The sequence below is a fragment of the Cyprinodon tularosa genome, unplaced genomic scaffold (genome assembly GCF_016077235.1).
Source record: "Cyprinodon tularosa strain WSP-4 unplaced genomic scaffold, ASM1607723v1 ctg298, whole genome shotgun sequence".
Lineage (NCBI taxonomy): Eukaryota > Metazoa > Chordata > Actinopteri > Cyprinodontiformes > Cyprinodontidae > Cyprinodon > Cyprinodon tularosa.
Genome location: NW_024039005.1, coordinates 106,930 through 122,632, shown reverse-complemented (window position 1 = coordinate 122,632; position 15,703 = coordinate 106,930). Strand labels below are relative to the sequence as shown.

The window sequence follows — 15,703 nt, the reverse complement described above, 5'->3', positions numbered from 1 at the left end:
TCTCAGCTGCATCCAGCAGCGCCGCTACCGGTGCGCGCGGCGCGGCGCGGCGCGGCGCGGCGCTGTGCACCCATTGGCCAGAAAGACTCGAATGATTCGCTCGAAGTTCGTGCAGCAGGGGGGGCTGGATGAGACGATGAGCGCAGCCTATGAGGAGAGAAAGCTGCAGGATGAGTTTTATGATGCTGCTGGTAGAAATGGATCAGTGCTGAGCTGGAGCTAACCATTTCCAAAGCAAAGCCCAGAGAGATTGCTTCATCCACATCTGAAATTAAGACTCTGTAAGTTTCTGCTGTCTCTATGTTGCACGATCAGTTCAACTATAAAGAAAAGGATCATACTAGAATCATTCTACAGTTTGATTAATGTTGAAAGTTTGTTAATGGCTTCAGTTAAGATTGAACTCTGTTGTTTGATGCTTTCCCAGGACCAGCATCCCGTCCAGGTGTGAAACTGAGAGGCTGGTCCTCTGAAAGCTTCAGGTGAATCCAGGCAGCAGCAGCAGGGAGGATGGGAGGAGGAGGACAGCAGACTGAGCCTGCAGAGCCAGGCAGCGGGAAGGCTGCAGGTGTTTACACCTGGGAGGAGGTGCAGAAGCACCGCAGCAGGAACGACCAGTGGCTGGTGGTTAACAGGAAGGTTTATAACATCAGCCAGTGGGCCAGAAGGCATCCAGGAGGCTCTCGGGTCATCGGCCACTATGCAGGAGAGGATGCTACGGTAATAGAGCTGTTTGATAATCATCCTTACTATGAAAAAATCATGGAAAAGGGATTTTTCTAAAGTTCCTGACACTTTTAGATTTATGGAGATGAGATGAAGGCGTCATCATCTCTCTGACATTCTATTTTTACAGTGTAGATCCTGACTTTCTGACTCATTTTGCTTCGGAGTAAAATCACCAAGCATGGCTTGAAATCTGCCAACTTTTAGCCGTTGAACAGATTTCCTTGAAAGCGACTCTGAGATGTTGTGTTTTCACTGAAAAGTGTTCAGTCAGCTGAGCAGCTGCAGACCTTATGGCTGCGACGATAAACCCAAACCAGAAAGCCTCCATGATTTTCTTTATCTAATGTTATTCCCGCTGATTGGCTTTGTGTCGTTTTCATAGAATCTGATCCTACTTTTTATGACTCAGTGTCTCAGTTTGAGATTTATCTTTCCAAAGAAAATGTTTGGTTGTTTTTTGTTTAGTTTTTTTCACCTAAAATACTTTTGTCTTTTTAGATAAAACAAACAAAAAAAACTTCTAAACAAACTTTTCTCACTAACTTCTTCTCTAATAGTCTTTTTTTTCCTGCAAATTATTTTTCAGTTTTAAAAGAAGCTTCTTTATTTAATTATTTTTGTGCGTTTGCAAAGTGATCTTTGACTGTCAGGGATGTGTCGGATGTTTTCCTATTAATGCTCGCCGTTCCCACATATGTTGTTGAAAATACCTTTGAGTTTTAATGAACAAACTTTTGGAAAAAAAGAAAGAAATCCTTCATGCTTCCCTTTTAGAGCATCGGTGTCTCCGTCTTCCCACGCAGCGTTTGCAGCTCGCCTTTGTTTATAAATAAATAATGAGATGGTGTAATATGTCATTTCTTTTTATCTGAGGTCAGGTTGACCTCAGATAAACTTTTTAGCAGCTCTGTAACCAAAACCTGCTCTGGCTTCATGTTACACCAGTAAAGTAGACCAGAATTTAAACATTTACAGCATTTTTACCAAACAAAGGGCATTTATTTAAATTATTTACCCCTTTAATTTATGAAAATTAGTTTTATTTGTACATGAGTTAAAGTTGAAGATAAAATGCTTTTTAAAGCAATCAGTGCAGCTTATATAACTGTAGATTCGCTTTGTGTAAATTGTTCGTGATTAAAGCACCAAAAATATGTTCTAACTTTAAACAAAGCGACATTAAAAGGTTTATTTAAATAAATTCATAATTAATAGTGAATTAATGACAATTTATCTGGTTGTTGCACATCTCTGGTACAGACAGTTATGTCAAAAAGGGAAACTCAGATATCATATAGATTTATTATACACAGCGTGAAATAAAGCTGGTATTTATCTCTATGTTTAAAGGATGATGACTTAGAGCTAAAAAAAAAAATCAAAAAATATCTTTATCAGATTATCGGAATATTACATAATACCGATAAAGATATTTTTTGTGCATAAATGTCTTATAATTACCATGCAATGTTCTACAAAATGATTACAATAAAGGAGCTTTTCTCTGAATGCTGAATGAAAACATTCATGAAAAGTTGAGTGGAAGGAAAAAGTGTGGTTTCAAAAGGTGCATGAGGAAATAGCACAAATAAAAGATCCTAAAGTTTTAGATTCTGCAGGCGTGTAAAATAGTTTGAGTCAATGATTTCGGATCCGCCGTATCGTGGAGAGCGGCTGCTGCTACTGAACCACAGATATCAGGCCTGTTTCAGCTGCAGACTGTTGCTCAATGGTCCAAAGTCGTCTCCTCACATAAAAGTAAAATTTCCACTTTGTGTCGGAAGGACTAGAGAATGAGGAAAGATGCACAGACTAGATGTTGACATTTTGAAAAGTTTTAATGGGAAAGATTTAAGGATTAAAAGTCATTTTTTTCTGCCAGATCACTAAATTCCTCCTTTGATGAGAAGCTTTGCTGGTTTAAAGATTGCAGGATTAGACGTCTGATTGGACAGAAAACCCTCCTGACTTTATCCAGAGGAAAAGCATGAAGATCCAACAGAATAAAGCAGTTAAGGTCTGATTCCCTTCATGCGTCAGTAACTCACCTGAACTCCTGCAGCGGTTCCACATCTCCTCCACAGTTTGGAGGTTATCATAGTTCACTGCATGGATGTGAACTAAGTTTGACCTTTGTCCGCTGTTTTCACGTGAACGCTGGCGTGAACTGTAATAAACCCACCATCACCCCACGCCGCCATGGCAGATATCTCCAATCGCTTCGCCTCATTTTTCATTCTCTTTATTGCGGTTCCAGGTAATAAGATTTCACTCTTCATGTTCAGAAATGATGGAGATCAGAGATATCTCCACAATAAACGAGTCACTAAATAAATGTGTCTGTTAAATAAATCAACTACTTTCAGATAAAGTTTGTTTTCTGTGGAATAAAAAGTCACAGTTTGTTCTTTAGTTTTCTTTATTAAAGAAAACCTCCTAATAACATATTTCTCTAGTTGCATTATTGATAAACCAGCTGATCTCGATTCTTTCTGTATTATTCCAACCAAACATCTTTAATAAATATATTTTAGATTCATTAATTTCCTTCACATACGTCTTCATACCCAAAAATACATAGAAAGCAGAATTAGAACTTTTTTTCTTTAATTTTATTTTTATAACAGCAAGTCCAATTATGACCAACAATTACCTTTCCTCCAGTAAAAACAACCAAATAAAAATATTGGATTGTTTATTAATTAACTGTTTTTTTCAGATTATCTCCTTAAAAATCCATCCTTTAAAATTCTAATCTACAAGAAAATATGACTCAGTTAAAAGATTAATTATTTCTCATCCTTTCATATTCTACCCTATAAGAACAGAAATAGTTTAATTGTTTTATGGCTTATTCTACGAAAAATCCTCAGTGATCATATAAATATGAACAAATATTTTTATTTTCTTTGTTGTCTGCAATTTTTATCTTATCTGAAGGATAATTGTGTGAAATTTGTTCAATTCAGAACAAAAATACTTAATTAATCCTAAAAGAAATGAAATGTTTCAGTCACTCATAGCTGATTTTTAAGCAGGTGTTGGAAGCTGCGGAGGGGAAGGATTTTCTGTAACGCTTATTTATTCTTTTCTTGATCTTTTCTTGATTTCCTGATGATGTCACCTGCTTCCCAGGAGGCCTTCACTGCTTTCCATCCAGATCTGAAGTTTGTGCAGAAGTTTCTGAAGCCTCTGTTGGTGGGAGAGCTCGCAGCATCAGAGCCCAGCCAGGACGGGAAAAAAGATGTGCGTCTCTACATCTGATCCTAAAAGGAGGTTTTTAAAAAGCTTTATGGCGACAGGTTTATATTTTAATACATTTCCAAACCAGTCTATCGGTTTCTGCTTCCAGGCATTAATCATTAAGGATTTTGAATCTTTACGGTCAAAGGTGGAGGAAGAAGGTCTTTTTCACACTAAGCCGTTATTCTTCTGCCTCCATCTGGGTCACATCCTGCTGCTGGAGGCGCTGGCCTGGATCATGGTCTCCTACTGGGGGACGAGTTGGACCATAACATCCCTCTGTGCTGTGATGCTGGCAACATCTCAGGTAGTTAAAAAGGAGGATCGTTGGTGTTCAGGTGTAGAGAAACATGATAATGGAGCGCTGTAAAAAGGAGCGCTACTGCAGGTCATTCATTCCTGCTGCCACCAGACTCTATAATAATGCACTATAACCAAAATAACTCCTGTAAAAACCACTGTGCAGCTACATTATAGTTCTTTATTTATTCACTGTGCAATATCCTGTGCAATATGCTGAATGTGCAATATCTCTCCCCCTGTATATAAGCCATCCGGATTGGACATTTCTATTTCTTATTTTCATTTTGTTTTTTATTGTATGCGATACATGTACACTTGCACCTTAATCCTATTTATCTAAATATACTGTATATATATTGTTTATTCTTAATGCACCTTTTTCCTCCCTGTTTGCACCTTCTGTAACTTCTATGCCAATATGTGACGAGGGAATTTCTCCGCTGTGAGATCAATTAAGCTCATCTAATCTAATCTAATCTAATCTAATCTAATTGCGTGCAGGCGCAGGCTGGATGGCTGCAGCATGACTTTGGGCACCTTTCGGTCTTTAAGAAGTCCAAATGGAATCACCTGGTTCATAAGTTTGTCATTGGACATTTGAAGGTAGCCTTCCTGGATTTAACTCTTTAATTTGAAAAACTCTACAAATATACTGAAAGTTGAAGGTTTTAACAGGGAGCTTCAGCCAACTGGTGGAACCATCGACATTTCCAGCATCACGCCAAACCCAACATCTTCAAGAAAGATCCTGATGTCAACATGTTGGATGTCTTCGTGCTTGGAAAAACTCAACCGGTGGAGGCAAGTAGTGGAAAGAAAATATGTTTGTAAATCAAGCTTTTATAAAGACGCTGACACACCTTTGTCCTTCGCTCTGCTGCAGTACGGCGTCAAAAAGATCAAACACATGCCCTACAATCACCAGCACAAATACTTCTTTCTCGGTATGATTGTCAGTAAAAATGAAAACTTCATTAAAAACTGATAACAGCTTCTAGAAATAATGAGTATTTATTTTGCAGTGGGACCTCCGCTGCTCATCCCGGTTTATTTCCACATGCAGATAATGAACACCATGATAACTCGCCGTGATTGGGTGGTAAGCTGCCGCACGCCATGCGCCGCACGTTGGGTTTAGACTTTATATCTTCATTTAAAGCTTAAAGCCACGTTAAAAACATTACAGGTGAATGAAAAGTTTTCTGTCCTTTCCAAGGATCTGGCTTGGTCCTTGTCCTACTACTTTCGGTACTTCTGCTGTTACACCCCCCTGTATGGCTTCCTCGGCTCATTGGCTCTCATGACGTTTGTCAGGTCAGTATTTTGAAGAGACTTAAATACATTTAAATGTTTTTTTTTTTCAGCTAATAAGTTAAAACTATCATAGCTTAATTTTATTTTTTAGCCACATGACCTCACACCCTGTTTGACTATCTTGTAGGTTTTTAGAGAGTCACTGGTTTGTGTGGGTAACTCAGATGAACCACATACCGATGGAGATTGAATATGAGAAGAATCAAGACTGGCTAACTATGCAGGTATCTGCTTTATTAAAAAACTAAACATTACTCATTCTGCTGATGTTGCTTATCTACACTATTTTTCTTCATTTATAAAGAATTTGTTTAAAGGCACACTATGCAACATTTTTCAGTTAATTAATGTGTTCCATAACGTTTTGGATGATTAAATGAGTCATTTCAATTCAATTCAATTCAGTTTATTTATATAGCGCCAAATTCACAACACATGTCATCTCAAGGCACTTTACAGTTCAACCAGATCATACAGTCAAATTGATACAAAGTTTTCTATCTAAGGAAAACCAGTTGATTGCATTGACTCATTGACTCAAATACAATCCCCCACACTAAGCATGCTTGTAGCGACAGTGGAGAGGAAAAACTCCCTTTTAACAGGAAGAAACCTCCAGCAGAACCAGGCTCAGTGTGAGCGGCCATCTGCCGAGGCCGACTGGGGTTCAAGGAGACAGAAGCAGAGATACAAAAAGCAGCTGTAAAAGGCGGCCCCGTCCAGGAAACACACAGCCAGGCAGACGAGCTCCAAGGCAGCTCCCATGCCAGAGGACGAAGAGAGCACATCCACTCAGTCACGGTCAGAGAAACAGGACCACACTGGAAAACAGGCCGATCTCCAACATCTATTAACAAGGGTGTTGATAGAAGCAGCACAGCTGATGTTTTTTTCCAGGATGACGTCACAGCCAAACAGGAACAGACGAGGCAAAGCTACTCTGAGGAAAAGCAGAGAGAGCAGAAGGTTAGAGATTGAACTAACAGATTCTGCAGAATAGGAGAACAGAGAGAGAATGAAGCAGAATGATGAAAAAGGGGTCCCTATGTCCTCCAAAAGTCTAAGCCTATAGCAGCATAACTATAGAGATAGCTCAGGATAACCTGAGCCACTCTAACTATAAGCTTTATCAAAAAGGAAAGTTTTAAGCCTAGCCTTAAAACTAGACAGGGTGTCTGCCTCACGGACTAAAACTGGTAGTTGGTTCCACAGGAGAGGAGCCTGAGAACTAAAAGATCTGCCTCCCATTCTACTTTTAGAAATTCTAGGAACCACTAGTAAACCTGCAGATTGAGAGCGAAGTGCTCTGTTAGGAACATAAGGAACAATCAGATCTCTGATATAAGATGGTGCTTGGCCATTTAAGGCTTTATATGTGAGAAGGAGGATTTTAAATTCTATTCTTGATTTAACAGGAAGCCAATGAAGAGAAGCCAGGATAGGAGAGATATGATCTCTCTTTTTCATTTTCATCAGAACCCTGGCTGCAGCATTTTGGATCAGCTGAAGGCTTTTAACTACAGTTTGTGGACTTCCTGATAGTAAAGAATTACAATAGTCCAGCCTTGAAGTAACAAATGCATGGACTAGTTTCTCAGCATCACCCTTGGACAGGAGATTTCTAATTTTTGCAATGTTCCCCAGATGAAAGAAGGAAATTCTAGAAACCTCTTTGATATGGGATTTAAATGACAGGTCCTGATCAAAAATAACACCAAGATTTTTTACTTTATTATCTGAAATCAGTTTAATCCCATCCAAATGAAGTGACTGGCTAATCAGCTTCTTTTTCAGAGACTCTGGTCCAAAGACTATAACTTCTGTTTTGTCTTCATTCAGAAGCAGAAAGTTAAGAGTCATCCAGGTTTTTATGTCTTCAGACATGCCTGTAATCTATGTAATGGGTTAGCTTCATCTGGATTATAGACAGATATAGCTGGGTATCATCAGCATAACAGTGGAAATTAATCCCATGCTGTCTAATAATTCTACCAATTGGGAGCATGTATAAAGTAAAGAGAATTGGTCCTAGCACTGATCCCTGTGGTACTCCACAGGTAACCTTTGAGCGTGTTGAAGATCTATCATTAACATGAACAAACTGAATTCGATCAGATAGATAAGATTTAAACCAGTCTAGTGCTGTTCCTTTAATTCCAACAAAATATTCAAGTCTTTCTAAAAGAATATTATGGTCAACTGTATCAAATGCAGCACTAAGATCCAACAGGACGAGCACAGATACAAGTCCATTATCTGAGGCCATGAGAATATCATTAGTGACTTTCACCAGAGCTGTTTCAGTGCTATGATGAGCTCTAAAGCCAGACTGAAACTCTTCAAAAAGTTCATTATGGTGGAAGTGATCGCAAACTTGTTTGGCAACTACTTTCTCAAGATTTCAGGTTGAACAAAGGTATTCTCGGCCGCCCTGGTGGTCTGTGGGGGAAATACTTCACTTGCAACTGCAGGAGCACCGACCCGCACCCACAGGCTCAGAAGTCTCGTGAGAGTCAGTCTTGCTTTACGGCGAGAACTGCTACACCCCCCAGTTAAAAGCATGCTCGTTGCTAGCACAGTGGCGATCTTTGTGCAGTTATGCTACGTTCACGCAGCAAAAGCAGCAAAATCGTGTCTGCTGCTTCATTTTTGCTGCTTGAACCAGTTTAGTTCTGACGCACGGCTGAAGCAGCTTTGCTGCTCTGGCTCCGCGGTGCAAAAGTGTGTCTGACGCGCGTTGGGCGGAGCTTCACTATCCTTTCTCTGCCTTGCAGCTATATTTGCTGTGATCATTTGGAATAAAGTAGTTTTAATATGTGTTTAAATGAGAAAATCCACCTGAAAACGTAATCAGTGCCGTCAGTTCATTCAGATTATTATCCTGCCTTCAATATTTTTTCTGTCGGAGCCGCTCAGACCCCCACATAGCAGCGGGGCGCCGACAGAAGGAACCCCTTCATCAGCAGCCTCTGGCCAGGTCGCCTCCTCGCGGTTCACCGCGGCGGCTGGTAGGTGTTTTTCATCTAAATAATCCAAACTGCATATTCTGCCGGCAGATTTCTGCATTTTAAGTTAATTTAGGCGTCAATAAACTGTTTAAGAGGAGTGATCATAGCCTCTGATCATCAGCGCTGTGTCTCTCTCCCTGCTTCAGCTGCTCAGACGCGCTGGGCCTGCTGCTCCTTTGCTGCGCCTTGACGCGCGTCAACCATTGACTTTGCATGTAAACTCGCTGCTTCTGTCGCGCCAGCTGCGTCCGGTGTGAACGCAGCATTAGTCATTCGTTGCGTTCGCCTGTCTGCTAAGCTCAAAACAACCGCGCCTGGCTTGACGGAGAAACCAGGAGAACAGCTGTGCATATTTACGACAGTGCACTTTTACTTTCGCCCTCTGGGGGGAGCCTCGCTGGAAAATCAACACCGGTTGCATAGTATACCTTTAACTCTCAAAGAAAACAAAAATACGTCTGAATCGTCTCTAGGGAAATATAACATTGCAGTATTTAACATTATGTAAAAATAACAGATTTAACTACAATATAATTAATTTCCTACGTTTTTGTCCTTTTTGGACTTAAGATTAAAACACATTATAAGAGGAACATGTTTGAGGGATCAATAGGAATGATCATTGGACGGATTGATTACTAATAGACTGGATATGATGGGCATCACTAGTGCTGTCACTCAGGGGCGGATTTAGGAAATGTGGGGCCCTAGGCAAAGACAAGCAGGGGCCCCCTGAATGGAGAGGACATCAAACAGCCCCATTCTCCAGATAGAGAAATGTAAATAGAATAGACATCCATTATCTGTTCTAGGTTGTGTCCCTCTCTTCTTGTCCCTTTTCTTCTTGTTTTCCTCTCTATGTTTTGTACTCAGCTGACTTTTCATGCTGTCTCTAAAGGAATGAAAGATTTTTTCCAAGCACTAAGCTCACTTAGCTGATTGCTCCTTCCTGTGTTTCCAAAAAGGCCAAAGTAAATAACCCAGTCCTTCTTTTCACTGTAGACAAGCCATGATCTGCTTATCTGTTCTCCATTTTTCATTTGGATGAAATAATAGCTGCATGAATCATGACAGCAGACAAGATAGAGGAGAGCAGGAGGCGGGGTTACCAATCTACTCGCTCTGGAGAGCAGAGTTCGCTGCTTTTAGATGTTGTCTCCAAAGTCTCCAGTAGCAGAAAAAGGTCTCTAGATTTGGCGCTAGGAGCTTTTTAGAAATCAAAGTGCTAGAGGGGTCTGAAAAGTGGCTAAATATAGCGACTAAAGCGCTAAGTTGGCAACACTGCTCTTTGCATGGTTTGTTTTCAAATGGTTTGCTGCTGTCTGTTTGGACCTTTCTGAACATGTGCAGCAAATGGACTGATCCAATATGGTGGACACTGAGGGGGGGGGGGGCTGAGACACACTTAATATTATCAGCGTTCTGATGGCATTTTAGCCAAAGGATTTTTATCAAAAACATAATTAATGAGCAGAAATAAGGAATAGTTGTATTAACCATACATGATAACAGAGTTTTATGGGGCCCCCAGGACCATGGGGCCCCCAGGAACTGCCTAGTATCGCTCTAATGTTGAATCCCCACTAGCTCTCTGATTGTGGTTGAAACAATAAACCAGTCTCCATTAGAGTCCAGTGGCCGCCTGCTTTACACCTCTGGACGACCTTTGAACCTTCAGGTGTTTCTCTTCCAGCTGAGTTGCTGTTGATCCCAATTTATTTTAAATAATATTTCTGAATTAAAAATTTATATAAAGGATATTTTACAGCTGAATCTTTCCAATATGGCGTCTAGTGATATTTTTGGATATTTATTCAGGTGACAGATGAGCTGGGTAGGGGGGCATCCCTGTTAGAAGCGGTGCACCCCCCACCCACAGGAGGAAGAGTGGATGTGTGTGTGTGTTGCTTTCTTCTCTGATTGGATATGGAGTTAAATCTGCAGGATGAAAGGAATAAACACCTTCGCTGACAGAAATGTTTTAGAGGTTTTCTTGGACAGACAGACTGACCCTGAGTTTAGCCCTTAATTAGGCCCTTTTCTCCACAGTAGCGTCCATCATAGCCCCACACTGGAACTCACTGAGGTCAAGAGAGCAACCTGTCCTTCACAAACATCTGCTGGGTTTTCATGCATCTTCAGTCTTAAATATGATTGGAAAACTGGGATTCAGTTCTTTGGATATTTGAATAAATACATTAGATTTTATGATGTAAATCTCAGAGGGCCTCAGTTGGGACTCTATGTTTTTCTTCTGTTAAAGTGCGTGTGTGTATTCAGAGTCATCTTAGCAGCAGGTAATAAACCTAATCTCATCAGATTAAGAAAGGAAACTGTTGATAAGGTGTAGATATGTGGGATTGTAAAGCTCTCACTAATTCCTTCCAAGGGTTTCTTCTTCTCTGCTTCATATTCTGTCTTTGCAAAGTTTAGGATTACATTAAAAACCCAACATACTTGGTCCTCCATCAATCATCCATCCATCATCCATCCATCATCCATCAATCATCCATCCATCATCCATCCATCATCCATCAATCATCCATCCATCCATCATCATCCATCAATCATCCATCCATCATCCATCCATCATCCATCCATCATCCATCCATCATCCATCCATCATCCATCCATCATCCATCAATCATCCATCCATCATCCATCCATCATCCATCCATCATCCATCAATCATCCATCAATCATCCATCAATCATCCATCCATCATCCATCCATCATCCATCCATCATCCATCCATCATCCATCAATCATCCATCAATCATCCATCCATCATCCATCCATCATCCATCCATCATCCATCCATCATCCATCCATCATCCATCCATCATCCATCAATCATCCATCCATCATCCATCCATCATCCATCCATCATCCATCAATCATCCATCCATCATCCATCAATCATCCATCCATCATCCATCAATCATCCATCCATCATCCATCAATCATCCATCAATCATCCATCCATCATCCATCCATCATCCATCCATCATCCATCAATCATCCATCCATCATCCATCCATCATCCATCCATCATCCATCAATCATCCATCAATCATCCATCCATCATCCATCAATCATCCATCCATCATCCATCAATCATCCATCCATCATCCATCAATCATCCATCCATCCATCATCCATCCATCATCCATCAATCATCCATCCATCATCCATCCATCATCCATCAATCATCCATCCATCATCCATCAATCATCCATCAATCATCCATCAATCATCCATCCATCATCCATCCATCATCCATCCATCATCCATCCATCATCCATCAATCATCCATCATCCATCCATCATCCATCCATCATCCATCCATCATCCATCCATCATCCATCAATCATCCATCCATCATCCATCCATCATCCATCCATCATCCATCAATCATCCATCAATCATCCATCAATCATCCATCAATCATCCATCCATCATCCATCCATCATCCATCCATCATCCATCAATCGTCCATCCATCATCCATCCATCATCCATCAATCATCCATCCATCATCCATCCATCATCCATCCATCATCCATCCATCATCCATCAATCGTCCATCCATCATCCATCCATCATCCATCCATCATCCATCAATCATCCATCCATCATCCATCCATCATCCATCCATCATCCATCAATCATCCATCCATCATCCATCCATCATCCATCAATCATCCATCCATCATCCATCAATCATCCATCAATCATCCATCCATCATCCATCAATCATCCATCAATCATCCATCCATCATCCATCAATCATCCATCCATCATCCATCCATCATCCATCAATCATCCATCCATCATCCATCAATCATCCATCCATCAATCATCCATCCATCATCCATCAATCATCCATCCATCATCCATCAATCATCCATCAATCATCCACAGTAATCAAAGCCCATAAAAAGACTAAAGCTTGTCTTAGTTCAAGCCGGTGGGTTTACTGTTCCTTCCTGTTAACAGTTTGAATCTTCTGCAGCTTCTGCTTTCCAGATGTACTGAACCAAAGCAGGAGTTCAAATATTTAGATGAATTTTTTAAATGATCTTTTTCAGTTGCAAGCCACGTGCAACATTGAGCAGTCCTGGTTCAACGACTGGTTCAGCGGACACCTCAACTTCCAAATCGAACACCAGTAAGTCTGAGGTTCAAAGGAAAATCATGAAACTGAGTTACAAAGAGCTGCTAATCGACAACATATGTTTGTTATTTTAAATGGATAATTGCTGTGCATTTCACTTACAATACTGGTAATAAAGGGAAATGTGTTTGGTGACATGAGGTTTCAGGGAGTTTCTCATTAAAATGTTCTTAAACATATTATCAATAAGTGGGAGATCAGTCCGTCAATAAAATCCATGTATTAAAGCTGCAGTGGAAGATTTTCACAAGTTTTTTAAAAGACCCGGCCTCGCTACTTTATGAAAAAATTGCCCATGCACAGCCCTGTACCCGCTCCTAGTGGAAACGCCTATTAAACCCGTGCGAGAGCGTGCACCAGACCATTCCTCTTCGTACACGCTCTGTTTAAAAGTAGCTGTTCTCATAGCTCATAGCAGCTAACTGTGTCCGTCCGCCTTAACCCCTAAATCCCTCCATCACTATAGAGCGGGGATTCTAAAGTGAACTTTATAGTGAACTCAGTTAACTGGCCGTTCAGGCAGATGATCACTGCTTTTTGCTCCGTTGGTCACTAACTCCTCCTCCACCGCGAGGTGTCTGTGCCATCTTTGTTATTAGTCACCGCTGTCGGGTAGCAACAGCCTGTGGCGACAGCGGGTCGCTGTGACAGCAAATCCCATAATGCTTTGGGAGGAGAGCTCTCCATGCAAAGCATTCTGGGATATATCTGCCTTTTCTGAGGCCTTTCTCTTCTTCTCAAACACTTCGCAGACACTTTTTTTCTTCCGACCTTCGGCCATATTTCAAAGACCGTCTGAAACTGTAGCTCACCACAGATATACGCCTGAAAGTGCGCAGAAACAGATAGCTAACTAGCCTGGCGTAGTCCTACTCAATTCTAGTCAGAATGAGTCTGATGCTGCTCCATAGAGCTGTGATTATGGGGCGTGTTTCGAACGAACCAGGGAAAAAAATGCCTCTGCTCTCAATTGGATAGACCTACAACCAATAAGAGCAACGGAGTGCGTGACGTATGTTAAGCGACGCATAGTTGTTGTCAACAAAAATCAAAGCGTGCAGTTTCACGCCTAGAATAAGAAGAAGAGCCTTGATCGCGTTTCTCTGTTCCTCTTTTAAAATTAATTTGCTGTCGATATCTTCTAGAACAGACCTAATAGCAGAATCTAAACACCTCAGCTCTCCAGCGGCAGCCATTGTTGTTGTCACCCAAGCGCGCTTTGGTGACGTGGTTGATTACGTTACTGTTGATCATCTGTCCATCATCGTATAAAGCCCGCCCTGACAATTTGATTGGCCCGACCAGATATTGGGAGATCATACTCGTGCTAATATTGAGCAATGCCAGACCGAACTTCCCGACCTCAAACGTTGTGGGCGGGACCAAGTTCGGAATGGCACCCAGGCTAATAGCTAACAAGACGAGCACGTAAATACATCACTAGAATGATTGACAGTCAGGAGTACCACTGATTGAGATGATCCAGAAATGAAAGATCCTCCTCTATAGATTTAAACCTGAAAATAAACACATTGATGCACGAGGCAAACATGTTCTGAGACACCTTATTGTTTTTTTTTTCAGTCTGTTTCCCATGATGCCGCGCCACAACTACCACCTGGTGGCCCAGCGCGTCCGCGCCCTGTGTGAGAAGCATGGCGTCCCTTATGAAACGAAGACATTGTGGCGAGCAATGGCTGATGTTGTCAGGTAAAAAAATCACTATCAGTATGAGCTAAAGGTGTATAAAAAGTTTTAAATGGATAAAGTACCATAATGCACTTTCAACAGCCAACAGGAACAAATATATACAATCATAAAATACAATTAATAAATCCTAAAAACAATAAATAAAATAGTTTATAAAATTAGCATTAGGAGAATAGTTTGACACCTTCCTCTTATTCTGTTGAAGCTCATGAAATATGAAGCTCAAATATAAAATATGGTGAAATTAATCACATTCTTTCTGCTTTTTTTCCGTTTCTTAGTTCACTGAAATCTTCTGGGGAACTCTGGCTGGATGCATATCTCCATAAATGAAGAAAGATGTTTGAAAATACTGAGATTTTTCTGCATTTTGCAGCCAAGTCTGATTTTATCTCCTGACTAAAATCCAGTTTACCTCTGCTTACTGTTAAAATTCAAACCTTAGTTTTTCTTTTATTTATAGAGCATAAGGCAGTCATTAGTTTTTTGATTTCCATTGATATTTTGGGTGAAATATTCTGTAAATGATTCTATATTCTTGTGAAATAACTTTATAAAAAAAGAGATTTCTATGCTTAAAACCTTGAAAAACATTTATATCAAATACAAACTTTTTTCTCTCATTTTCTTCTGTCGGACCTTCATCTTTATTTGGTCTTCAAATAATCATTAAACCGTTGATCCTTCATTCAATGTTTCATTGTCATTTTTCTGAAATTACATATATTTTACGATTCATCCATCTAGAAACAAAGGTGTTGATGGCAGCAGCACAGCTGATATTTCTCTCCAGGATGGAGTCACAGCCAAACAGGAACAGACCAGATGAAGCTACTATGAGAAAAAGCAGAGAGAGCAGAACGTTAGAGATTGAACTAACAGATTCTGCAGAGTGGGAGAATAGAGATAGAATGAAGCAGAATGATGAAAAAGGGGTCCCTATGTCCTCCAGCAGTCTAAGCCTATAGCAGCAGAACTATAGAGATAGCTCAGGATAAGCTGAGCCACTCTAACTAGAAGCTTTATCAAAAAGGAAAGTTTTAAGCCTAGCCTTAAAAGTAGACAGGGTGTCTGCCTCACGGACTAAAACTGGTAGTTGGTTCCACAGGAGAGGAGCCTGAGAACTAAAAGATCTGCCTCCCATTCTACTTTTAGAAATTCTAGGAACCACTAGTAAACCTGCAGATTGAGAGCGAAGTGCTCTGTTAGGAACATCAGGA

General features: G+C 40.5%; 1 protein-coding gene across 1 annotated transcript; it reads left to right on the top strand.

Annotated features, from left to right (window-relative positions):
- The first annotated feature begins 130 nt into the window (after positions 1-130).
- LOC119787411 (acyl-CoA Delta-4 desaturase-like) lies at positions 131-15,032 on the top strand. The gene is made up of 13 exons (XM_038291263.1): positions 131-281; positions 428-720; positions 3,865-3,975; positions 4,082-4,279; positions 4,777-4,878; positions 4,951-5,076; positions 5,159-5,219; positions 5,298-5,374; positions 5,492-5,589; positions 5,717-5,813; positions 12,688-12,767; positions 14,358-14,483; positions 14,765-15,032. Exons 2-13 carry the CDS (start codon positions 511-513, stop codon positions 14,814-14,816), a joined length of 1,338 nt encoding a protein of 445 aa, XP_038147191.1. The 5' UTR covers positions 131-281; positions 428-510; the 3' UTR covers positions 14,817-15,032.
- The last annotated feature ends 671 nt before the right edge of the window (positions 15,033-15,703 follow it).

What these genes read in the sequence shown, in the direction of transcription:
- LOC119787411 (XM_038291263.1), top strand. Translation starts at nt 511, where the DNA reads ATGGGAGGAGGAGGACAGCAGACTGAGCCTGCAGAGCCAGGCAGCGGG. An exon ending in AACTTCCAAATCGAACACCA is followed by an intron (nt 12,768 to 14,357) that starts GTAAGTCTGAGG and finishes TTTTTTTTTCAG; the next exon opens with TCTGTTTCCCATGATGCCGC. An exon ending in GCAATGGCTGATGTTGTCAG is followed by an intron (nt 14,484 to 14,764) that starts GTAAAAAAATCA and finishes TCCGTTTCTTAG; the next exon opens with TTCACTGAAATCTTCTGGGG.